General features: G+C 34.1%; 3 protein-coding genes across 19 annotated transcripts in view; 2 read left to right on the forward strand and 1 right to left on the reverse strand.

Annotated features, from left to right (window-relative positions):
* Positions 1–9,113, forward strand: part of LOC106622535 (uncharacterized) — a 58,398-nt gene extending 49,285 nt beyond the window's left edge. For all 13 annotated transcript variants that reach the window (XM_036371578.2, XM_036371584.2, XM_070110179.1 and 10 more), the window contains 2 exons: positions 30–626; positions 1,573–9,113. In XM_036371578.2, the coding sequence (XP_036227471.2) occupies positions 30–596 (567 nt within the window). In that variant the 3' untranslated portion in view covers positions 597–626; positions 1,573–9,113. The remainder of the gene's footprint in view (positions 1–29; positions 627–1,572) is intronic.
* A 6,074-nt stretch (positions 9,114–15,187) lies between these two features.
* Positions 15,188–15,877, reverse strand: LOC106622534 (HIG1 domain family member 2A, mitochondrial). The gene is made up of 2 exons (XM_014241748.3): positions 15,648–15,877; positions 15,188–15,537 (listed from the first exon to the last, which is right to left on the reverse strand). Exons 1-2 carry the CDS (start codon positions 15,784–15,786, stop codon positions 15,374–15,376), a joined length of 303 nt encoding a protein of 100 aa, XP_014097223.1. The 5' UTR covers positions 15,787–15,877; the 3' UTR covers positions 15,188–15,373.
* A 488-nt stretch (positions 15,878–16,365) lies between these two features.
* On the forward strand, positions 16,366–27,476 carry LOC106622538 (pneumococcal serine-rich repeat protein). Of its 5 annotated transcripts, XR_004978374.2 has the most exons (7): positions 16,366–16,803; positions 19,662–21,805; positions 21,883–23,179; positions 23,262–23,731; positions 24,332–24,518; positions 24,581–25,719; positions 25,778–27,476. XR_004978374.2 is itself a non-coding variant. In XM_014241754.3 (6 exons), exons 2-6 carry the CDS (start codon positions 19,715–19,717, stop codon positions 24,802–24,804), a joined length of 4,269 nt encoding a protein of 1,422 aa, XP_014097229.3. In that variant the 5' UTR covers positions 16,366–16,803; positions 19,662–19,714; the 3' UTR covers positions 24,805–27,476. The 5 variants fall into 5 exon arrangements, 4 of the variants coding, with proteins under 4 accessions (XP_014097229.3, XP_014097230.3, XP_036227486.2 ...); XM_014241754.3 differs by having other exon boundaries at positions 24,581–27,476; XM_014241755.3 differs by having other exon boundaries at positions 24,584–27,476.
* Positions 27,477–27,701: the final 225 nt, after the last annotated feature.

The raw sequence follows: 27,701 nt of genomic DNA on the forward strand, positions 1-27,701 counted from the left end.
TCCGCCCTAATAATCTGGTTTTCTTTTAGGCAATCACTCGCAAACGACGTCATTCAGCCTCACAAAATTATTTTCACGCGCATTTAAATAGCAGCGCCACGGCAGCTGTTGCTGCTGTCAACAGCTTGGTTGGCGGTGGCGTCACACCATTGCAAAACAACAACAACAATGAGATCGCCAATTTAAATAGCTATACCTTGAAGTCGTTACATAACACGCGCAATGCCAATGAGTTAAGTTTGCAGAATTTTCTGAATGCTTCGCTGCGTTTTGGTGCCGCTGCAGCCGTTGCCAAGAAATGTTCCGATTTGGCCAATAATCTTTGTGGCGCAGATTTTGCATTCGGTTGCGATTCTACTGCAACTGCGGCTGGTCGAAATCAAACGATCATCACCTGCAAATATCATTTGACCGCAATTGAACCGTTGGGTTTACAACAGCAAAATAACGACGGCGACAATAACGAATATGGCCTGTTTACTGGCAATGACATCGGCGATGACGGCAGTACAGCAGAACCGCTCTCAAGCATCCTTGACAAAAATCCATCTATATTGAAGCATGTCACCATGGTGTCACGTCCGTTGACGCGTTAAATGCTTCGCTCAATTAAATACAATTTTAAGGTAAGACACACACAAGCTTTGATTAAGTTTTATATATAGGAATTTTTAAAGCGAAACTAACTATTAAAAACAATTTTTAGATCACTCAACCATTTTAGCGCTGAAAGTTTAATATTTTTCTTTATCGAGGATAATTTGATTATATAATTTTTTTTATTAAACAAAACTTTCCCTCAAGCGCTATTTTTTTTTTTTCAAAAATGACAACTCTTTATTTTTATCAGGCCAAAAGTCGAACAGCAGAGTTAACTTCATAACAGTGTTGCAATTTTTTTATTTTAAAAATTTTAAATTAAAAATTGAAAACTTAATTTTTACTCTTAAAATCAGAATTCGAAATTGGAAATTTAATCCGAAAATCGGAAACAAAAATTCGAAATTTGATCTTAATTTCAAAATCACAATTAAAAATTGATAAAATATTTTTCGAATTAAAAGCTGGAATGAAAAATGATAAAAAGGAAAGATTTACATATTACTATCTGAAAAGCTATAATTAATTATTAAAGTAACTTAATGTAAATAAGACAGAGAAGCTAAACTTTCGTAACGTTTTATTAAAAATAAACCAACAAAAATTGTAGAACACGCAGTACGCCATCTTGAAATAATTAAAAAATATAAAAAATACATTTATTACAATTTTCAATTATAAGCCAACGCTTTTTTTTAATCCATTTTCAGTAAATTTTAGGCCTAATATTTTCAATTCATATTTTTAATCCGATTTGTGGGTTTAAAAATGTATTTTTAACTTTTAAATTCGATATTTGGAATTAAACATATTTTACATGTTAATTCAGTTGTCTTTTTAATTATTGCATTACTTACATTATTTGCAATCCTGTTTTTTAATTCGACGTGTATGCCGTACATCAAAATTGTTGCTATTACAATAACAAATCACCATGCAATTGCTAACTGTATGTTTATAATTTTTCTACAGGTGCTGCGGCTCAGGATTTTGTCGGAAGAATTGGTAACGATAGCATTAGAAAAAATATTAAATTGAAACAATGGAACTTTGGCTATAACAGTATCTACGACAACAAAATAGAATTCACCACATGGAATCAGAAAAAGGATAATGAAACATAATTCACTAAAAAAACAAAAAATCAGCAAATCAAATGGTGCATAACGGTTGCAAAATGCGCCAAGAGTATCTATAAAAAAAATAGTAGCAACAACAAAAAAATATAAATATGAGAGATAATTCATGTTAATTTTCGTAAATTTAGTTAGATCAGCTTATCGTTTATGTGTAAAATTTTATTTAATACCTTACTTATATACTTTCTTCTTTTTTTTTGTTTGTTAAATGTTGTAAATTATTCATATGCATACATACGTACTCTCAAACATATAAGGAACCGCGATTTATATAAACAATTAATTACATATACACACATAGATACGAGAACACATCGCAAAATATTTAAATATTTATGTATACTATCTATGTATAACGATGATAACTCAAGCATTACAGCTACATATATCTTTTTTGACTCTTTTCATTTACTCTCGTTAACTGTATTTATATCCTTGCTTAACTTTAGTTTTTTTTTCTTTTCTTTTTTTCATTTTTTCTTGTTTTGAGTCTACTGTATTATCAAACTCATAATTATTACTTTTCCAAATTTAATTTAAAACTACAAAAAAAAAATTAAAAACAAAAAAATGTTGAATGCAACAAAAATTAAAAAAAAAAAATTAAATGTATAGAAGAACACATACATATATACACGAATAGCAAAACTGCAAAAATGTAAAAAAAATTAATATGAAACATGTATGTATGAGATCCCAAAAAATATTCATGTTAAATAATAGCTGCATGTGAAAAAAAGCAGTAATAACGTAAACAAAAATTAATGTTTGCATTCCTTATTGTTTCGTTGTTAGCCAACAGCAATGGCGGCAGCGTATATGCAACATTATCCAAACAGAAAAAATCGGGTTCTTTAGCGAAACTTACACAAAATCAACACCCCATGTTCACTATGTACAAAAATTATGCGAAAAGAATGGAACCTAACGTCGTAGCAGAACTGCGAGGAATCCCGTCCCAAAAAAATCGAAAAATATAATAATAATATTACAAAATGATATGATACATAAAATTGTTTACCGAATTGAATGTGCACCGCCATAAACAACTGATTAGTCAAAATTTATCTCTCTTTTGTGGTAACTTCACTTTAAAGTCACACAAACAATAAAACTATTCGTACAAAGCATGTTTTTTATCAAGTACTATAAAGCGCGCAGGTCAAATTATGTGCTGCGGTACACGATTTAAGATTCAACAAGATTAACCTCCCACCTGTGTGGCCACGTCAACATAAATACTTTTGCTTGTAAATTGAACTTTTCAGTCACATAATCTCTAAATATTGTAGTTAATCAAATAGCTTATGCTTTTACATAGCTTTATACTTTTTTTTTTTAAGATCTAGATCTCGATCATTCATTCGATTTAACATCCCGTCATGCACATTCAATAACGGTAAATATCACATACAACTCATCAACAACAAATAAAAACTCCAACCCCGCGCAAAGTGTGTGTTGTAACACACACACAAATCAAGGCACACACACACCACTTATAAATAACTTAAGTTGGATTTGGCGTAGCAATCTTTAGACAGAGGGCAAGAGTAAATTGTGAACACGTTGCACCTTTTTGTTGTTTGGCAAATTAAAGAAGAAACAATGTTGAGTTTATTTGTATTATGACAAAGATGTAATAAAGAGAACCACTAAAGGTTCGCGAAAAAAACAAAAAGCAAACCAAAAATGAGCTAATTTATTTATTTATGATGATTATGACAATGAAAATGTTAAAGTTGCATATGTGTCGAGAAAAAATTATGGGCGTTGCAGTGGAAATTCGCGTATTTTGTTAAATTCCAATATGCATGCATACATACTTATTTATTTATATGTGTGTGTGCTTATAACAATTAAAGTTCAATTCTCGTTTTGGCTGTTGCCTTCACCAGAACTTTCATAAAACTTTTTTATGAGACATTATTTAATGTAAAATATTTATTTTTAGCAAATTAAAACAGCACGCCTTGTTATCAAAATCTATTTAAAGCAGCCTGTTGGTCACATAACGCGAAAAAGGTGCCCAAATCAAAAGCAGTAAAAATGCTGGTATAGAATTATACCATTTCTAGAGGAAAGGAATCTAAAAAAAAAACAGCACACACATCAATTACATACATTCATATACGCGCGCTTGCGCCAATATTGGCGACGCGTGTTTAGTGCAATGCAGTTAATTGTATAATTCGTTTGTACACTTTTTGTTTCCTGTATACAAAATGCATACACATAAATGCATGTATGTATTCAAATGTAACATTAATAATATAAATTTTTGAAGTTTTTCATTGTTTGATTTTCTGTTAATATATTTGCGTTGCTTATGTTAAATAATTCTATTGCTATTTCTGTCGTTGTTTTTTTTTTGAATTGCTATAATTTTTTGTTAAAATTTGATAGCAACTCCGCGTTTGTGTTTATTTCAATTATTTACACGCTAATGCGTTACAAAATATTGCAAAATATGCCAACACATTGCAAACGCTATATATTTTGCATATAAAATGTAGACGTACCGTTATGCAAAAGAAGAAATTAACAAAATATTATGTGTGTGCAAGAATAATCATTTTCTATGCAATTATGACGATTATTCCCCTTAATTTTAAAAATATTTTATTAGCATAAAGTGTAAAATTTGCTTTGCGTGAAGCACAATACTTTATTCGCTGCAGAAAGCGAGTGCAAAAAAAATATATGTATTCAAATAGTGCACCCCTTTTATGTTTTTTTTATTGCCGTTATTTGCGATATTAGACTATTTGCGTTTATACCAATTCATATTAATATAATATTATTACAAATTGACGCAGACACACATACATATGTACGTGTGTATTTGTGAAATCAAAGTAAAAATTGTAATTACTTTTAATTAATTCTAACAAATGATAAAATATTTATATTTGTATGTTTTTTTTTTGTTTTTAAAAAAATTGGCAAAACATTCAAGAATTTTGCTTTAAAATATTATGTATGAAATAAGGCGAAATTGCAGCAAAAATTGGCAAAATGCAGCAAATTGTAAAAACAGAAAGTTGAAAATTTGTAAACAGAAACAAAAACAACTGAACAATTTAATTATAGTAGTAAAAGTATTTAATTAAGTAACTACTATAATTACTTAACATAATTTCATCGAAAATGCGCACTGTATTTTGTTTTACAACAACATTATATTATAATTTAGGAACAAATTACATAGGTATATATAGAAAGGTTTATGTATAGTGTTAGGCAAATATTATATGTATGTAAAGCGCTGTGTGAAAGTATTTGTGTAAACGGTGCAAAGAATGTAAAAAGTTTAGTAAAAGTAATGAAAGCGAAACATTTTGCGCAACTTCAAACACATATGTACAAATAGCAATGCATACATACGATACTACTCATACGCAAACATTTCCATTAAATTTATGAAAGCGTGGTCGGCCGAATTGCACACTTGTTTAAAAAATAGTTTGAAAAATTATTTTTTTCGCTTGGTATATTCACGCTACGCCTTTGTAATTATCATTACACTCAATTATAACCTCACTTTTCAGTAGTTTCATGCCAACATTATAGAAATGCATAACATATGCGACCCTTTGCTCCTACGCAAAGCTACAGGATACAATATATAACATTACATTAGTCAAAACCATTATATAGTCTCTTTACGGGCGTGTCCCACACAAACGCTATATATGCTAATTTAAAAATATTCAAACAAATATTTTCACTTCTGTTAATACAAAATAGTATGATTTCTAATAGCAAACAAAAAACTAGCCGAGTTATAAACAAGTTAGCTAATTTTGTTGTACAATTTTTCAGTTAATTGCATTATTTAATATTATATATAATAATATATATAAGTATATACAATATGATACATTAATTATTTAATATATGTTTTCACCTAACGAAGCGCACGTTAAATTTTTTTTTTTCAAAAATTATTTTTTGGTGTTCTTAAAATGCAGTGAATTCGAAAATAGTTGTAATATATTTATGCAAACCATACAAGAAAACTATTGAACCAACAGTTATGTACTAAAGTGTGCACCTATACAATAATGTATTCTGAACTAAGTCACTTTCAGCAGCTGAAAATAATTTCTACTTTCTTTGCTTTTCAAAATACTGAAAAAAAAATTAAATTAAAAATTGCCGTGCGCTCATAGTCGCATACTTTTTCTGCCTACAAAACATAGCCACTAAATAGGCGATCAGATGCAATTGAGTAATTACTTACTTAAGAGAAAATTGAAACAGCACTGTGTCTAACCATTTATAGTTGTAGTTGTAATGACAAAAAAACATCCACCAATTAATTTTGAACCATGCTGCCGTGGCAATAGTCCATAGTGACATAACTGACCCCATTTAAGTGATATAATCCCGCTCTTCATGGAAACAGACGACATTTTTCGGACTCAATACTGCACTTTAAACTCTTACGAATTTTGTAAAAAATCGGTTTTAGCTACTAAGTTTTGTAGGCACACATTGGGTAAACAATATTTTTCTTTACCAAGCTTTCCAAATATTTGTACGGCTTTCACTTACACCACTGTATATATACATTTATATATATATATAATATATATAGTTTATGAAAAATACCGTTAAAAATCATGAATGCAAACACTGTAAGCTTTTGATGTGTATTTTGAAATACGAGTACATGATAATAAGAAAGTTTCCAACAAATATCTTGTAAAATAAAAACCGAAAGCTCATCAGAAACAGAAAGAGGAGCAAAAACAAAATAATAGCCAAAAAGAAGAAGTTGTATAAATAAAGCAAAATTGTGTGTATATTTCTGTAAAAAGAGCAAAATTCAGCTGAACATCTATAGTAAGATTTTACAAATAAGTTTTTGAGTTGAATCGAAATGACATAACCTAAAAATAAAAGCGCTTGAACTGTGTCAATAGTCAAACATTGCATACTCGGTTAAACAGCGGAGGTGCATCCAAAAGTAGTTAGCTTTTAGTTAACACATTTAAATATTTGCAACGATTTTTGGTTATGAAAGCTTAGCAAAGAGTGGAAGTCAACTAAAAGCTGACTATTTTCAGATTCAAAGCTGTTTAGTAAAAATAATAGTATATACCTAAGAAGTCTAAAAAAAATTCGACTTTAAGGCAAAGAACTGCACTTTGCTGTTACTATTTTTAAGCGTTAGTTTTCATTTCATGAAAAATCTATGCAAATAAAAAATGCAAAACTAAATTTTCATATAAAAATATTGTTTGCAAAAAAAAAACTTTAACAAAGCAAACACGAGTATTGAAAATTAGGCAATTATAATAAGCGCGTGTGTTTGAGCAAGCGATGAAAAGCAGATACAAAGAAAAAAATGAGAGTAAGGCAAGATTGATCCGCGTACGAAAGGAAAATTTAGAAAAACAAGTAAAAGTTACGAAGTTATATAAGAGAAACATACCGAGTGTTCACTGCTAGAGAGGCAGCCGTTAGTAAGAGAAAATACGGGAATTGTATGCATGTATGCAAATAGTAAGCGATTGTGTGACTGAGCAAAAAAATTTTATTTTATTTTCCCGCTTCACTTGAAATAGGAATTGTATATAATGAACATTAAACGCTATTCTACTAATTAGTTTACTTACAGTGATGTACAGAAAAATTACAAATTACGGTAAAATTGTACAATGCAAGCATAGTGTACCAAAAATATCAAGAGAAAATGCAAAAAATGTAAGCAAAACAAACAAACAAAGTTTAATAAAAAGAAACAAATTTAAATTCAAGAATATCTTTAAATAAAAAAATGGCGTACGGATATGGAAATTTGTTAAAGGAATATCCGGCGCAATGAAATAATTAGGCTACTAATTTCTGTACGCATATGTAACTAAGTGTAAATGCAAATAGGCAAACATACAATACATATTTACAAATAGTGTATTATGTGCATAGCCAAGTAGTGGGCGTGTCATGCATAAATAATTGTGAAAATAATTATGCAAAGCGTACGATATTTGTGGAAGAAAAATTTGTTTTAAATTGCATGAGTGCAAATAATTGCAGTGCTGATATATGTAAATACAAGTAAATATTGTATAATGCATACAAATATTTAATTAATATTCATATGAAACCAAATCATATGAAACTCTTATTTAAAATGTTTGCCGAAAATTGGTGTAAAGTGAAGCAAGAAAATTAAAAAAAAATACTTGTTTTTTTCCATTTTTTTTCACATGCAAAAAATACCTATTGGTTGATTAAACATATGTATATGTATAATTATAGTAGCACTAAAGGAAAATAATTTATCCAAAAACATTTATTTCCGTAATTGTAAAACTGCTTTATTCACTCAGTTGTAAAATATGTTATATGTATGTTATTATATTTTTCAAAAGAACATTTATCAGAACAAAGGAGAAATATTGCTGCTACTCCATGAAGAGTGAATTAGAAATTGAACTTGTTGTTCTAGTAAACAAAAATTAATAAAAATAATATGAAATCAAGTAATAATAAGTATTAGTTCTTGAGTAAAAATGCTAAATAGTTAGCAAAGTTATATATTTTTGCGAAAGTAAAACAAAATTTGAACTGTTTTGTAAAACAGTGCGGTGGTTGGGCTAAAGCTTTTATATAGGTAGAGCAAAAAGAAAAAGAAAAACCGTTTTTTGACAAGAATATTATTTAAAAAATTATTAAAAGTTTAAAAATAAAATTTAAAAACAAAATGTTCAATTGTAAAATATGTGTACAACTACAAACTTGAGTTTAGCATTTTAAAATGTATGTATGAAAAATTAACAAAATCTTAAAACAAACATTTCGTTTAACATTCTTTGCAATTTTTTTAAACAAAGTAATACAATTTTTCATTTTCCTAATATTCTTAAGTAATAGTCCATCAACCGCATAGTTGTATGCCGAAAAAATTTATAAAAAAATTCCCAATTTTCATTATGTAAAAAAGAAGTAAGATAATTAAAAAAAGAATAATTATTAAAAAACAAAAATACATAATTTGTGCGTTTGCAAAGTAAGAAGTAAGGGTTTTGTGCCTTTTTCCATAAAAAAAATTCAAAAAAAGTATAAATGTAATGAAAAACAAGAAAGAATGAAAATTTCACCAAATTAACGCGAAAGATGAACAAAAAGAGACGCAAAATAAAATAAGAAGCAAAAACCGGAAAAATTAATAATAATTAAATTCTACAAAAAAAAAAAAAAAAATTAAGTACACAATAATGCAAACATTTTCTTCTGCAAAAAAAAGTCTGACTAAGCGTCGTAAACAGCTAAACTTTAGCTATGCAAGCAGCGGAAGTAGCATTGAAAAAAAACGAAAAAATAAAAAATAAAAATAATTGCAGTTGCAATTGATAAAGTCATAATAAAATAAATAATAATATAAAAATTTATAACGAAGAAAACTAAAATAAAATAGTTAGCTATTATAAAAAATAATTTTACAATGATAAGACTAAATAAAAAACACAAATAATAATTAAAAATTAAACATAAAAATAATGCTCACATTATTAACTGCAAGTTGACAAAAAAAATAAAATCCTCATATCTATTAGTTTAATTAGTTTCTTTACACCTTCTCAGTCTTTCTCCCCATTTAGCTGAGCTTTACACCTCAGAAAAAAAACAAATAACTAAATTTAATTATTTGTTACTGTAGATTCTCTCTCTATAATTTAAATACAAATATGTAGATCAGTAATAAGTTCTTCTTTTAAATTAATTTCATAAAAAGTGAACAAAAACAACTTCATAACATAAATATATAAAAAAACTCAATAAGCAAATTAAATTTAAAAAAATACATAAGAAAAAAGTCAAAAAAGTATGAAAATATAAAAAAAGATCCGAATTACACATGTGGAATGTCAAAAACCAGTCAGAATTTATGTGTAATACCAGAAAAGTATAAATTTGAAAACGATGCAAATAAAAATACCAAACATAAATATGTACTTCCCTCCCTCCCAAATAAGACGTTGCAAATTCTTAATATGTATGTCTTTTAAAAATCAAAAGAAATAGGCATGTAAAAAAGCAACAAAACCACAAAACAAATGAAAGGTAAAACAAGAATTAAAATAAAATAAAATCCGATGATAAAATGAATAAAGTTGCGGGTTCCTCGTCATAATGGAGGAATGCTGAGAAAACAAAACAAAAATGGCATTATTTTCATTTTTATGGTTGGTTGCAAAATGCGGATGGGGGTAAAACAGCGTTCTCGTTTAAGATGGGATTGTAAAGTTGTCTCAAAAATTATGGGTTTTACAGGTCTAAAGTTCGGGCTTGTAGATTTTTAAAATCGAAGGGTTATTGCCGATACTGACTATTAAGTGCACGTTCACAAATCCTGAGTCAGATTATCAATCCTTGAACTATATAGAGAAATCAGACCGTATAATGAATTAAAATATATAATGAGTTTCAGCATTATTTCTGTGAGCGAACGGTCGGGCAAAGGCCTAAACGATAGATTAGAGGTAGAAAATGCGTTCGAGTAGTTTTTCTATTTTGTATCAAACACACACTGGGAAGGTCTGGACCAATTAAAGAAAACTTCCTTTGCACCAGTAGAGATTCTAAAATAAACATATTACCACCACAAAACTCAAAACCAATCATGCTTTTGCATCTACCATTCTGGTAGTCCTTGACTTTCGATACGTTGAACCTTACATTACTATTACATTATTATTGGCAATATCATCTCATTTTTTTGCTTTTGCGTTTTTGTTGTATAAGCGTATACCACTCAGCAACTCCTGGTTCCTCGTACAGTCTGTTCCGTCAGATCAGTCAAGTGCAGTTCTTGTACTGACTGTTGTCACTTACCGACGTATTTCGGCCAGCGCACCACGCGCGAGTAGAGTGTATCGTACATTGCCACGTGCTGCAAAAATCTGCCCCCGCCTATCGTGGCGTCGCCAAAAACATCACAGTGCGACAACCGCCCCTGCAGGTTCTACAGTGCAACAACTACCAACTACACACCACTCTTTCACACCTACGATCACCCCTAGACACCCGCGAAAAACTCGTATTTTAAATTTTAACTGCAATGGACTCCAGAATATGATCGTGGAGATAGTTGCGTTTATGAGCCGGGAACACGTATGTTGTTGTTGTTGTTTTAACGGCAGAAAACCTTCCTGAAGTAATTTCTAGGAATGGTGCCGAGTTGACAGTTCTTGGCTGGATAAAAATCCGGGTGCGTTCCGGTTACTTAGACCCGACTATCATGGGAACGCGTATCGATAGCTGCGGTCCAAGAAACCAAGTTAAGCAGCCGCTCAGATTGTACGAGTTGTGCAGGTTTCAACGTTATAGATTAGGGTCGTGAATGAGAAATTTGGTGGAGGCCTAGCCTTCGCAGGACATATGTATATGTATTTGGTATGTATATCGGGGTCAATTCTGGATAGGTAGGAGTTTAATCTGCTACAATACGAAGTAACGCAAGAATCACTCTAGATTCCTGGAGCAACTCGAGCTCTTCGTCTGTGATGGGTGGTGGTTTGACTACAAATACGCTATTAACAGGGAGGGAGTCGGTGAAGGTGTTAATAGTAGTCTGGTCGACGTGTTGTTCAATCTCGTCGACGTAATCATGAAATGACCTCTAGATGCACTTAGAAGGCGGCTCTGTTTCAAGAAGACGACTGCAGGGAGGATTTCTGCGGAATTATGCAGATTGTTGACAATGGGGAATTGTAATGTTATCGAAAATCGAGATATATATACATTGAAATTGAAGGGAATAAAATACCGGCCACATATCACATACAGGTACTAACTGAAAATGCAATAATTTCTCTTCTTAGATACATAAGAGCTATAAACAAAAAACTACATAGCAGGAAAAATGACTCTCGTTCCTAGCAGTTAGTACATGTGGCAAAAATAAGGTAAGCTAGTTTAACACGCTCAAAGCTATCAGCTGGTCAGTAGGCAACAACGCCGACTACTTCTCAAATCATATACATATATGTATATCAAAACGCTCTTCTCATCATCACCAGATGCCTTTTAATGACCTCGGAACAATGCCTGACGAATGTTTCCAGTAAAAATGCAGAATGCCCTACTATCAGAGCAGTATTTGTTGGGCCGAAGGCCGGATCTTCAACAACGGACGTTCATTTAGGAGCATTTCTCCTTCCAATGTTGGAAAAACAGCCCATCGAAAACACAAGAGTAATCTTTACCTCCTGGGCAGACACTACTATTCCCCAATGACATTCAATTGTCCACACACACAGACTCACATCCCATAGAAGCTTCTCGTTCTATAACTCAGGCTGCATCAGTCATATGCGTAAGGAAAAGACCAAACAAGTGGGAGGGAGTGTGAAATCACAAAATTACCCTTAATATGTCAATTATTACATTATTATTATTACATAATGTTATCGAACAAAACATTGGCATTATTATTGAAAACTCAATAAAAGTGGTGTAGAATAGAATAGAATTAGATTGATGCATGCACCGCGACCTAAGGTCGATTGTGCCCTCTCCGCATCAACGCATCACATAGGCCCAGCACACTGATAAACTCCATTATCCTGCTGGGTGCTATTGAGGCGATGTGATCCCTTAGATCCAAGGGCCTTTATTCTGCGTTTACAGACTGCTGTGGAGCCTAGCAACACGTGCTTGAGAGTTTTCTTGTTCTCAAATTTGCCTCTTGCTAATGTGACAATATCGTCCGCGTACCCTTGACAGCGGTGCGTACTGGTGCTGCTACGTTCCTTTTCTCTAGTACTTCTGTTACACTTGCGTGAGACGCATTCTCAGAAGCACCTTTGATCTCTTAGAAGGCGCCTATCGTCACCTCTCCATTAGCTTCGAAATATGTCCCCAAGTGGCCTTATGTGGTCAGTTGCTATCAACAAGCACAAGCGCAAAATATATGGGACTTACAATTGATTAGAGACGTACATGGATAGACCACGGGAAAATTAATAGAACCCAGCTTAGGTTAAGGTTTGCGCATCTGTACTGGCTTCTAAAGTTAAGATTCCGTCTCAATTTAAAGAACAAGCTACTCATATATATAACCACCACCCATCGCAGACGTAGAGTTCGAGTTGCTTCGTGAATCTAGAGTCCGCAACAATGCAACTTCGTTCTGGATAACACCCACTTCCCTAGGGTCCGACCCCGTCGAAACAGCTCGTTTCCTGGGCCTACTGGATGACCTCGACGACAACCAAACTATAAATTATCACCCAAGCGGGGATTAGATAACCGTTACAACAACAACAATAACAACGTCCTCCGCCAAGACTTAAAAATGCCCACTGTAAAAGAAACTATAGAAGAATTTAGTAGTAGCTACCTTTTTCGATTGGAGAACCATAATAACGTACGTAATCCAACTACTTGATAATAGTCAATAATGTAGAAGACTAAAAGTATGTACAGCTGTGTTCACAAAAATAGCAGTGCGAGAAATGCAATCAAGTAATGTTATTTTTTTTCAAGTTCTGTTACGATTATTCCAACGTCTACGCATTGTTGTCGTAGAATGGAATGTGTATAAGGAAGAAACGAAAAAATTCCGTTAGATTTGCGAGATTTAAGCAAATGAACAAGTCGTTTTGCTAGAAGCACCAGTCTTTGGCTGTTCATTAAAATAGCAGTGCGTTTCTTGATAAGCCAAAAAAATTTTGTTAAGACGTTTAATTGATAAAAAGTAAGTGGTTTTGTGTTAGTAACTATTATTAACATTAGAAAACAGTAAAATAAATTTATAGTTTTTAACTTAGTGGACAGGGGCAAATATTGTACTCCTGAAAAAAGAAATATTATAGTGCAACTAAGAAACCTGGGAAAAACATATAAAGGCATACAAGAAATATGTGGATGTTCTGCTAAAATGATTCATAATGCTTTAAACTTTAAAGAAATGCCCGAAATCGTGGTATCCAACGAAAAAACACGCCTCATGAGGACCGATCTATTGTGCGATATAGCAGGGCCTTTTGCAGCCTTTTGCATCGTCCAGCAAAATAAAAAATGACTTAAGCTTCAATGTTAGTGGCGTTACTATTCGGCGACGTCTTAAAGAACAAAATCTCAAAGCGTGCCATCTACGAAAAGTTCCACTGTTTGCCACCAGACATGTCAAAGCACGTTTAGAGTTCGCCAAAAGTCACCTTAATTGGCCCATTACAAAGTGGCGAAATATTTTGTGGAGTGACGAAAGTAAAATTGTGTTATTTGGTGGAAAGGGCTAGGTACACTTTGAAGACAGTTAAACACGGCGGATTAGTATTATGGTATGGGCATGTTTTTCTTACAGTGGAGTGGGCCTTATATTTATGATTGATGGGAGCATGGATCGATCTGTATGTGTTAACATATTAAAAAATGTTATGTTTCCTTATGCCAATTGGGAAATGCCACTAAAATGGACGTTTCAACAAGATAACGACCCCAAACATACAAGCAAACTAGTCAAAAGCTGGATGGCATCAAAGCGGATCGATCTTATGTCATGGCCTGCGCAGTCTCCGGATTTAAATCCAATTGAAAACCTATGGGGAGATGTTAAACGATATGTTGCAAATGCAAATCCAACATCTCGATCACAGCTTTGGAAGGTTATTCAAAAATCATGGGAGCAGATCCCTGTCAAGCGCTGCCAGGACTTGATGGATTCTATGCCTCGCAGATGCCAGGCCGTAATAAAAAATAATGGGTACACGACTAAGTACTAACCCAAGCAAACAAATTAAAATCGTTTTTTGGAGTTCAACAATGTTTTTTTCAACTAATTCCACTGTTTTCATTACACGCTGCTATTTTTATAAACAGCTGTAAACAGCACTTTTTTGTTTAAATTAATAATGTAAGAAAAATTAACAACATTTTGAATAATAAATTGATTTGTTTTTGTTTAAAATAATCACAAAGTTAAAACAAAATTAAATTTGTGAACATTCATTCTTTTACTTTTTGATATATAAAATTAAGTTTAAAGTTGCAGCTCATGAGCACGGCTATTTTTATGAACACAGCTGTATATCATCCGTTAGAACTCCCCTTTCAATTCCGTACGTAAATATATGTATGTATATAAAATAAACGAATAAAAACTATTAACAAGAAGCTATAATTTCGTTCACAAATACAAAATATTCCATAGAAGAACTGGACTTTGATCGATCAGATTGTATGACAGCTATGTATAATTTCAGATTCGATATCTCAAAATTTGTGGATTAGGTTGAGTATATACAAACAGATGGTCGGACGGAAAGACGGGCAGACAAAAGAACAAGGCTATCTCTTGCTCGCTGATCACTTATATGCTATACACTTTATAGGACCTCCGACGTTTCCTTCGGGGTGTTACAACTTCGTTTATATACCCTGTTCAGTTTATAAAAATAGCTGTCCACAAATTAAAATAGACACATCGCTTATTTGGCTTTAGCTAAAAAATTTTTTTAATAATTGAAAACAAATTATTACTTAGAAACATATAACATATTCAACACTATACTAATTATTATTAGTAGATGAGTGGCTAAATGATACTTTAGTTATTACACACACCCATCTCTTTTTAGCAACTGGTTGTATCTGCCACACCAGACTAACTGCCTCTATTGTTTGGTGTCATACGTCATAACGACGCCAGCGACTAATGCGAGCACCGTGAAGCCTTGCGCAGCAATACGTGTGCGCATCATTATCTGAGACATACGTCGATTGCCATTTCGAAAGCTATATAGTCCATAGGATAATGCACCAGCGGTAGCCAAGCAACCTATATGTTTAGATGAAATGACGAAATAATTGTCGTAATTCAATTTCTTTTCACTTATATAATTATTTTCAGCTTGAAACGGAAATATCTAGGGAGCAGCTATTACATACCAATCGGAACAACTGGGTTCTCTTTGATTTTGCGCAACATTTTTTCTTTGGTGGTTTCTGGCTGAAATGAGCCAAAATCCTGGCGCAATTGAATCCAGTCCAAGTCCTCATCTGGAAGCGCAATTTGCTCTTTTCCCATTTTTAATAAATATTAGTAATATTTTAACGTCTAGCTAATTTTGTCAGCTCTCACTTTATTTCACAATCGCAAAACATATGTGAATAAAACAAAACAATGCACCTATAAAGTGTTGCCATATTGGTGATTATTAAACGCCAAATTTCCATGATAAATAAGCAAGACAGTTAACTAAATAATTTTTTCGTTAATTCTACTAATTATTCACTGTTAAAGTTTTTAAAAGGTACTCATTATGCAATATTTATTTCACGAAAAATGGTGGCTCGATTTAGTCGTACAACTAATATTATTCATATTGAATTGACAGCTTAATTTTCAGATAAACGCATAATGCACTTTGGTAAAGTATATTATGATCGAGATAATATATGATGATAATAAGTAAAACTTTATTTACATTAATTATTAATTTGCAATTTAATAACTAAAACGTTTATTTTGGGGACAGTGTACAGTGGTGCCCAACACTAAATGGCTGCATTGATACGAACGGACAATGCAACACTGAACGGACGCCATCTATAGACGTATGGAGAGTCGAAGTCAAGGTGTAGAGTTTTTTTTCGGTTTCCTCGTTTGTCGTTCGTGTCGTTCGTTTGTCGTGCAATTTCTCTAAAAAATTTTCATTTTCTCGTCTTGAGCGCAGAAAAATATAAAATTTTCGCTTTTAAGAATAAATAAAATTGTAAAAAATAGGCATAAGACTAAAGTGGACAGAATGTGCTATACGTGTATATAAGAACTGAGTATTTTTCGCAATTATTTTCATATGAAAATTGCTAGTGAAAAATCGAAGAATAATTTCGGTCGTTGCCGCAGCAGTTGGTTAAGAAGAACGGAAAGGAAGAGAAGCAAAGGAACATTAAAGAAAAAAGTTCACACAGTGGTAAAAAAGTATAAAGAAATGTGCGCAATTGCCGACGAAATATATTAAGGAATTATTATAAAATATAGAAAACTACTTTATATTCCGGCCAAATTAATAGCCGAGTTTTGTGGATACACAGATTAAAAGTAAGTGGAGATGTATTATGTTTGAAACCATATGAAAAAGAGAAGCAAGAGAACCGCACGACATTAGTGCATATACGTGTATGTGTAATTGTGTGTGTGTGTTTTTTTTTTCTTATAAAGAGGATAGCGCGCGGGCAGTGTCGTTAGTTTTGGATTTAGCAATTCTGTGCGAAAGCAGCGCGGTCAGCACAGAAACGACAGAAGCAGTAGTCTAAACCGCGCAATACTTCGCGCGGAGCACGCACCACTTGACTATCATGTTTGGTGCCCCGCCACAATGCCCGTAACCCCACATGCTAAGAAAGTCAGCAAAGCATACAGGCTGTGCCGTGTCTTGGCTTTGCTTCGACGTCGCGTCATGACTTTGTTGTTCGTTGCTCCACTATCGCATGTTCTGCTTTCTCTGGATTTCTGCTTGCTTATTAAGCATATAATGCCGCTTGAGTTTTGGGTGGCTATGCTCCACATCGTTTGTTTTCTTGTTGTCGATTAACGGCCAACGAATATTGCGCGCCCAATATTGGCTCGATACCGAAAGCAACAATAGCAAATGATTTATTGATGTTGCCGGAATTTGAATTGAAATTGGTTGTTATGTTTTTGAAATTCGGTTTCGCACACGCATATGTCTATCGGACGTGTGTGGCGCAACAAACAGATAAATAGGTACAACTTAGGTGAAATAATGAGCTAGGAGAGGTACAGTAAAAATGTTATTCTTTTATATTAGCATAAGTATGAACACGACAAAAATTAAATTCTAAAATTCTCTATTGCTGAAATTCAATATTGCCTACAAATACTATATGAGTTAAAATTTAAGTATGTATGACCAGTTTTTCCCATCACCGGTTTCTATTTGTGTAGAATATGACGCAAGCGTACTTGTTTTTAACTAGTTCGTTCTAAAATATTTTGCTTAATTAAATAAGGACTTCTAATGAATACTTTACAAATGAAGGATTGAGAACAGGTGTATAAAGCATTGTTCAAGAATGAACATATGCCCTCCAATAAATTAACTTAAGTGTTTTTTGAATCTCCATGAAATAAATGTGCTAACGTAACAGGTTTAAGTGTTGTGTTACTTGTTTGTTTCTTTGTATTTGGAAGTATTTATGTACACAAACATACAGATGTACATATATACATATGTTTGTCTTTTTCGGTTATTAGCTTTTATGTATTATCGTAAATTGTGTCATACTTAAATTCGTGTTTGTTAAGCCTTAAATTATGGCAAATCATTTTCATTTGAAACTAAACAAAAACTAATGTACATATAGATGTGGTACATGCAAAATATCTAGGTAAAAAACCTACTATTGAAAAGGAAAATTGATTTTCGCTTTGTGTGTCAAATTGTCTGCATATTCGTATGTAGCCTGATGCCCTAACCACATAACAGTAACCGGCATTTCATTTTTACAGATTAGCAGAGCGGTGGGTGAGTTTGATAGCTTTTTTAAACATTCTTGTCGAGCTTGTTGCCCTCTCTCGTAACTAAAAGGTAGGTATACATATGTAAATGTGGGTGGTTGGTTAACTAGACTGGCTGGTAAGCTTAAGCGTTTGCCAACAATTTATTTTTACTCATCAAACCGAACTTCCTGTCGTGCTTATTTGTGTAGAAATACGGAGAAGGGTCAGGCTGTGTATACATTGTTGAAAGTATGTGCAGGTTATGCAATTAAAGGGTTGGTTTGTTAGAAAACAGATTTGTACACATATACTTGTACATACTATGCAAATATTACTTTTAAAAATATTATTATTAAAAATAATTAAAATTTTTTGTGGGTACGGGCAGTTATTATTATCTGCGTAAATTTAACATTAAAAGTATTACCATAGAACATTTTAGCTATAATTCGGAGATAGTTTGAATGAATAATGTGTTAATTATTTAAAAAGATTTTAATGATGTCAAAATTTGGTGCTAGTCAAGGTCAAGTGATGCAAACAATTGCAAGGGCCCACAATTTTAAGGACCAATTTCCAAAATGTACCTATTAGTCTTAAATATGCACACTTTTTGTTATTTATATACGTATGTATGGAAACAAATTTACATACCTGTATTTTCTATTAATTTTCCTGACAATACAGTCCACGTTTTTGCGTTGTAAACAAAAGATCGTTGAACGCGAAACGCTTAGTAGCAACGCACAGATAAATTAGCAATTGATTCAGTCAAAGCACATGCCAAACATTTCTCTTTCAATATCATGTCTGCACAAATTTTAATCTCCTATATACCATAGGTAGATATATAATATCTATGATACATATGTACATATGTCACAATACATGTAGAAGTATGCAATACTGATAAACCCAACATTCATCAATGAGAAGGCTTTTAATGTTCACACTTTATAATATTCTTACACAAACAAATCTATATGAACATCGAATACGTCAGAAAAGTAAGAAGGTTATGACATTTTTGCTACTCTCAAAAAGTTGAAGCAAGTATTTAGTGATAAACTATTTTTTTTTTACCTAAATGGATAATAATATATTGTGCCTCCTGACACAAAGTCAACACTCTGATTAATTCAAGTATCCTGCTGGGTGCTAATGATATAGAATTAGGTTCTCGGAAGCTTCCGGGTACATGTTGCAAAACGACAGTAGCCAGTATTTGTGTCTCGGGAGATAAATAATGCTTTAAACCTAGTAAGGTTATAACTAACCATTAGCGACTTTCTATGAGGTATTGTCAATATTTTTCTCTAGCAGTATTTTCCATGTTCACATTTTGTTTGGTTTGAGTAATTCTCTTCCCGGAGTTTTCTAGAAAACCGAGATGATGACTTCCAATTTCTAATTCCTAACTGTTTTCTTCTATTCAGTTTTCGGGGAAATAACTTAATACCACATCCCTCTCAAATTTTTTTATGCGAACATGAGCTATAATCAGAAGCCACCTGGTGCCGGCGGCAGCGGCATGGGAGGAGGGATACCGCCGAATGGACCGAATAATCAGCAGGTTGCAAAAACTTTAGCCGGTATACAACAGCAAATGCAGAATTTGGTTCATGGCCAAAATACGTTGCCGCAATCATCGCAGGCTGAGCTAAATGTATTTCTGCAACAACAACGTTTTCAAAATATGTTGAAGCAACAACAATTATTACATTTTCAAATGCAACATCAACAGCAACAGCAGCACCAACAACAACAGCAACATCAGCAAAAGGATCGTGGCGGCGGTAGCGTAGGAATTGGTGGTGGCGGAGGAGGCGGTGGTGAACCATTAGCACTCACCAGGACTCCAGCCGCCGCTGAACTGCTAAATAAAACTTTTCAACAACATCAGCAACAACAACCGAATGGTAGTGCTGGCGCACCTAATGCTGCACTGAATCAGTTCCAGCAGCAATTGCAGGCGCTGCCAACAAATATCATTCAACAATTGCAAACATTACAGTATCAAATGCAACAACATCAGCAGCAGCAACAACATCAGCACCAACATCAACAACACCAACAGCATCAACAACAGCAGCAACATCCGGCACAAGCGGCGCAAGCTCAACACCATCCAACTCATCAACAACCGCCGCCACCATCACCACAACAACAGCAGCAACCTCAACCCTTGTTGACGGCACATCAACAGCAACAACTACATGGACAATTCCAACAACAACAACAAAAGGCACTCCAACAATTCCAACAGAGCTTACGTTATTTCCCCACAGCTGCACCCACACAACCATCAGCTGCACCCCAACCCACACCCAGTGGCAATAAAGGTGGTAGCGGCGCTGCATCAACACAGCCACCACCACAAGCTCCACTACCAACCACAGCAATTGGTAATCAATTAAAAGCTCCAAATTTGCCGCCTAGCACACAAATCACACCGGTGCCAGGTAATGTAGGTATGATACCCGGCAGTGTGGCGCAACAAGCTGCTAAAAACACTGCGAGTAGTGCTCCAGTAACCACGTCAACCACCGCTGCGATCTCCAGCGGTGGAGGCGTTAACGCTACCCCAAGTGTCGGCACCAAACAGGCTCCAACGCCCTCCATTTCATTGCTACCGGCAAAATCAGGCACGTCGACAGCAGCACCAACAGCCGCACATCAACAAAACAAATTCGGCGCTGGTAAAACATCACCAGTTGTTAGTGCTATACCACCACCATTCCCCACTCACTTTCAGAAGCCGTCAGCTGTATCGTCTAGTGGTAATACTACAGCCACTACCAACATAGCATCAACGGCTAAAGCTGGTGGTTCAGTGCCTACTGGTTCGGCAGCTATGTCATCTAGTGCCTCAATAACGACCGGATCGAATAAGGCACCACAGCAGTCCGTCAATCCTGTACCGCTTACGAAACAAGCAACGTCAGCACCCTCGCCGTCGTCGGCTTCACAGTTGCCAGCAACGACTGGCGCACTAACGACTTCTCCGGCATTAACTACCATCACAGCACCAACCGCTGCAAACAGTGGTATCTCAAGTGGTACAGATCAAGCTACAGCAACACAGAAGGCTATCAATTCAATACCGACCTCACCTGTGGCCACTGGTGCCAATATTACACCATCTACAAATGCCGATAAGAATGTTAAGTGTGCTACAACTGAAACGACCGAAGCAGTCAAAGGCGCAGAAAAGTCGAATGATGCGCCAGCAAAAGCTAAAGAGGATCAATCCTCAGCTTCAGTCACAGCAAAACCATCTGTAGCAGAGACGAAAACCGAAAAGATTGTTGATATTGTAGCTGCCAAAGAGACAAATGCTGTTATGTTGGCGGATGCCAAAGCTAAGAAACTGACAGAAACGGACAGTGCGGTCGAAAAGTCAAATGCTATTGTGGATAATAAAGCGACCATAGATAGTGTAAGTGGCATTACGGTTGGCAGTGAGAAGGTCAGCGATATGAAGATAGAGCAGAGCAAGCTAATTGTTGTAAAGGACCAAGACAGTAACGTCAAGACCGAGTCTAAGACTGATCAGGGCAACAAAGGGGACGAGAATAAGGTAATTATAAAAACAAAATTAAGTTGTATTTGAAATTTTGACGGAATCTGTGGTCTAATGTAAATCTTTTATTTTAGAGCGCGAAGAAATTGGAGTTATCTACAGAAACGACTAATAAAGATGAAAAAAGCCTACCTGCAACTAAGGAAACCGAAGATACAAAGTCCGTCGAGAAAACCAATAAATCGCCAGCTTTAGCACCTAAAGAAGGTAATGAAAATGCTGAACCCAAAGTAGCGGCAACACCTCAAGATACTGAAAAAACGGATAACACCAAGATAAAGCCTGAATTGCCTGTAACTAATTCAGATAATGTAGCCAATAAACAAATAAGCACAGAGAAGAAAGAAACTTCAAGTGCGATAAATGACTTTAAAACAGCGGTAGCTGCCGCAACAATTGTGGACTCGAAACCTAAAGTCAACGCAGCTTCAAACGAGGTAGATAAGCGTCAATCAGGCAATGCAATTGTAATCGCTGAGAAGCCTAGAGAAGAGAAAATTAAAAATACAAAGTCAGAAAAGGCATCCACAACAGCTGCTCAAGCAACATCGTCGGCGGCCGATCAATCAACGCAGAGCAACAACGCCAGCAGCAATAACAATCATGCCACTATAAAGAGCACAAAATCAAAAGCAGCCGAAGCTGCGCCAGATTCGACGAATAGCACTGTCATCGACGCAACTAGTACACCAGTTAAGCGTTCAAGCCGTCAACCGAAAGCGGCAACAAAATCATCGGAGAAGGCAACGGTTGAAAAAACCGAAAAAGTATCGAGCAGCAGTCGGCCGCGAAAATCGAAGAACGGTGTTAGCAGCAGCAACAGTAACTCCGCCGTCGATGCGCCCGCCACACCAATAACACCCAAACCCGAGCAAGGGCCCAGCACCAGCGCTAGTGATCGCAAAAGTTCTCGCCACCGTCTCAAAACTATACCATTTCAAAGTCCACTGCCTGAATTGGCATACATCACAAAATTGTCAGCCAGCGAAGCTTCCAATTCACCAAAGCCCATGTCCATGGAAGACAAGTTGATCGTTTTCTACAAAAATGAATATATGGCGGTGCGCAATGCAGAAGGTACTTTCTACCTATGTCAAACGATGCAAAATGTTTATCGTACATCACCACGCATTAGCATTCGTTGGCTATCGGAAGATCCGAATAACAGTGGCATTTATATACCTGATTTCTATGATCACACCGACATAGAGTGTGTGCTCACAACTGTCGAACTGAAACGAGTCGACAAGGGTCATCTCAGTTTACCGAAAAAGGAGCAGGCACGCATAGAGAGTATACTCAAGAAAGCTATCGATGTAGAGAAAGGACTGGTACCAAGACCTGAACTCACAGAGGAGAATCCCGATGGGCGTAAGTACAAACAAATATAGGCTATATACACACACAGTTATCCTGACTTTAAGCTAATACAATATTCTTCATATTCTTTCAGTTGATCTATCACTGTACAAAGATGAATCTCAAATTGAAAAGAAATCTGCGACGGGCACAACTCCCACTGCTATTCGAAAATCTCGTCGCAGTGGTAATAATGAAATAGGCACACCAACAACTGCCAAATACAATGCAAGCGCCTCCTCATCAGCCACGTCTGCTACGAAGGGCCGCAAACGGGGTCGTGCAAATATCATCAGCGATGCTGCTGGTGATAACGGTGTTAGATCTTCGACAAAGAAAAGAAAATTGGCCACCAAACGTAAATCGAAATCAAGGAAGTCGTCAACTACAGACGAGGAAAACGACAGCAGCGATGATTCTGATGCAGAATATAAACCAAATCAAAAGAATACAGGAACAGCTTCAAAGGCGTCACCACGGGCACAGCGCTCACCATTGGCAAAGGCTAGGGCGGCATCGCCAATTAGCTCGACGACAGCGCGAACTAAAAACCTGCCGGCAAAGGTTTGTATGAACTCATAAATGTAGTAAATTTGTTATATTATATATATAGCGTGGGTTTAAAATATAAACAGAGTTAAATGAAACAAGAAAAGACGTTAACTTCGGTTCCACCGAAGCTGTAATACCCTTTACAAATAAAAATCGAAAAATGTGTTTTGATCGATCAGTTTGTATGACAGTGATATGCTATAGTGGCCCGATCTAAATAATTTCTTCGGAGCCAAATTTTATGAAGATATATGCCAAATAAAAATATTTTCCGTACAATGACTTGTTAATTTGTATGGCGGATATATGCTATAATGGTCCGATAACGGCGGTTCAGACAAATGAGCAGCTTCTTGGGAAGAAAAAGTCGGGCGTAAAATTGCAGATCGATATCTCAAAAACGGAGGGATTAGTTCGTGTATACACAGACACATACATATATATATTTTAAAGGGTATACTAGGTTTCATTCGTAAGAAACTTAAAATACACTGTTCAGAGTATAAAAAGAGCCGATTGAATGCGAATACACTTTTATACAAATTTTATATCAGATTTTTTCGTTCTGAATTTCAATGAAAATTATTAATTAATATTGATTTTCCTTTTTAGTCGACTCCAACGGCAAGCAGTCGTGGTGAACGAGCGAACAAACGCAAAGCAGCCACAGATGGCGCAGCACCTACGGAAATTGCACCAACTCCAGCAAAGAAAACTGCCGGTGTTACAACAACAACTGTTGCTGCTGCTACTCCAGCAACACCAAATGCCTCAAAATCAACCAATTCAAAAAGTAAAAGTATGACATCAAAATCTAAATTATATTTTTGAGTATGTCCTAATAAATACACATCTACATAGCAGCACAAGATGGTACAACCGAAGCGGACAATAGTATTGCGTCGATTACCAAGAAGGTCAACAGCAACAGCACTGTGGAAATCACGAATGTGGTTAGTAGCACAACAACTGCGGGCAACGCAACAACATCAGAGCAAACCATAGCTGCCACCTCAAGCAACAGTGGCGGCGGTGGCAATGGCGGTAGTTCGAACAGTAATCGGCCGACCAGAAGTCGGAAATAGAAACTATAATTAGTTAGGAGAGAGTAATTGTCATTTAAGAATAGTAGTGTTATAATGCAGTTATCGCATTCCCACAAAGAGAAGTAACAATTTGAATAAGCTCCGAAAAACACACACAGACACATACTCATACACGCTATAGCAGCAGACACACCAGCAGCATAAACAAAAACATTTCTTTTTAATGCGAAATGGTGACATTTAAGGCATGGTGCAAGATGTCAATGCTATCTGTGGCGTCGTTAATCTGACCATATAGCAAATCTAGCAATAAATTGAAACAGCAAAACGTTCGAACAAAGTGTACATTAGTTTTAGAATGTATGTAAAAAAAAGATAGGTATAACACAACACAGTTAGCACTTCAGATAGGACATGAAGGGAGTGTAGAATAGATATATGCATAAAACGAAATGATGTTGATGTGTATTACTTATATTTTTATTAAAACTTTTCTTCCATTAAATGCTTAATTATGTGCTATTTAGTAAGCAAATACGTTTTTGACACTAAAAAATAATTAAACAAAAACAAAAAAAAGCGAACTACAGACTAATTGCAGGTTTTTGTTAATATCAAAGCTGGACTTGCTTGGCATTAAAAAACTTTTTTTTTTGTTTGTATAATTACAAGTGTTTCGACAATTTATACCGTTAACCACGTCACCTATATTTATATTAATGATTTTTTTGTAAGAAGTATATATGTTATGGTTATTTGTATATTAGTTGTATATGTTTTAGTTTTTACTTTTATGTTTAAAGCCACAGCAGATTAGATAAGCTATTGGCATGTAAAAAAAATTATCCAATTTATGCGGAGTTGCGCGTTGAATGAACACCTTTCGTATTGTTAGATTGATTGAAAGAAGAGAGCCATTGACCCTATAACTTGCAATACGCATAGTTCGCGAATGTTAGTGGACCTTAAAAAATACATGTAAATAAATACTAATTTTACGTACTTTTTACAGCGCTGTTTTCAAGTAATGCCAGAAAAAAAGAGGCGCACAAACTACGCCAGCAGCAAAGCTATTTACGATATGAGCGCTTCATATATCTTTGTATTAAAATCTACTTTGAGTCAAGGCATAACAAGTGCAGCGTTTTTATATTTCAAATTTATTAAAGCTATTATGAGTTACAGCAGAAAGATTTGAATTTCGTTGTATTGAAATATAATAATTTCTGATTTCCATCGCTTAAAAGAACAAATTGAAACAAATAACAAAACCATACTATATCAAATATAAAAATAAAAATAAAGAATACTAATATGAGCATAGTTGCATTGCTAATCAAGGGAAACACTGTTAGTATGTTGAGGCAATATTTAAACGGCGATTTAATATCAAAATAAAGAACTTTAAAGTTATGCAGGGACGAAATTAATAGTTATATGTGTATGTTAAACTCATTCCCATTGAAAAAATTGCACACATTTAACATAAATAAATGTTAATCAGAGATAGGAAAAATGTATATTACATTTTTCTTCGTTTCGGGTGCAAATTATTATTGACTCTTGACTTGTAAAGCAAGCGTATAGCTATTAAATAAACTGTATAAAAACAGTTTTTCTAACAGAAATGAAGCATACATTAAAATTACATATTAAAACTAGCCATTCAAATATCAGCAAATTATATTGTAGATTGTAATGTTTTCGAAATATATATATATATATACATATGTAGTTCATACAACAATGCACCTAAAATTTGTATGATAAAAATGGCTAAGAGGACAAAATAATATTAATTTTAATGCAAAATGATTTACAAAAAAAGTATGAGACGAGAATTTTTGACGTGTTGAAAAATGCATTTCTTTTGTAAGAAATTCATGCTAATAGGCAGAAAATAAAAATAGGAAAAATATTAAACAAAATATAGATATTTAAACATAAGTGAAACATATACATATGCATAAGGAATAAAATAGTTTTCCTTTTTAATTATTAGCAGTGCAGACACGCCCATGTAAGTTTCATTAAATTAGGTTTTAGCATACAAAGTTTCAAACGTATACACATAAAATATTTAAAAAATTTAACAGTTTATTATATACATATTTGGGGCAATTCGTAACAAAACAAACACATAAAAAATACATATTAATAATATGTAGACACACACATAAAGTAGATATAAATGCCGTTAGCAACCGCAAATATATATATATATACATGCAATAAAATAATATCATAAGTTATGTGGAAGTTTAATCTACAAACACATTATGCAAATAGAACAAGAAATACAAAAAAATATAAAGGTAAAATTGTCCAAAACCCCAAAATTAACTGTAAAATTACATAAATTCACAGGTAGCATTGCATTTTAGATGCTTCTAAGTCAAACAACAGACGGAAGCTAAAAAAAAAGTCAGTTGAGAGAAGCTTAGAAATCAAGATCAGTAAAAATCAACATCATGTTGCATGATAGTAGACAGATGACAAGTTTTGCAGTGAAGAAATAAATTTCAGTGATGTTGGCCTCGGTACGACACTACACCAAATGCGTCTCTTCTAACATGCCTCTCTTATAAAAAAAATTCAAAAAAAAAAAAATAAACAGACCAGCCGCAATAATTATATACAAAAGGCTATAACAAGCAACAATTTTATAAGAGCATGCATCTGAAATAAAACTGAAAAAAAAAAACAAAAAATTAATATGCGATACGTTCAATTATGTATACATGGAAAAGCAACGTATTTCGCACTAAAAATATAAAATCCTATTCCCTTTGGTTTTAGTGTTTTTTCGTTTTAAGAATATGCAAACAAATACACACAACTATGAATAAATTAATTAATTAAAAACAAGAAAATACACAATTCTTAAAAAAAATAATACCATTAAAATTATTAAAAAAAATATATATGCATACAAT

Source organism: Bactrocera oleae, chromosome 5 (assembly GCF_042242935.1).
Source record: "Bactrocera oleae isolate idBacOlea1 chromosome 5, idBacOlea1, whole genome shotgun sequence".
NCBI lineage: Eukaryota > Metazoa > Arthropoda > Insecta > Diptera > Tephritidae > Bactrocera > Bactrocera oleae.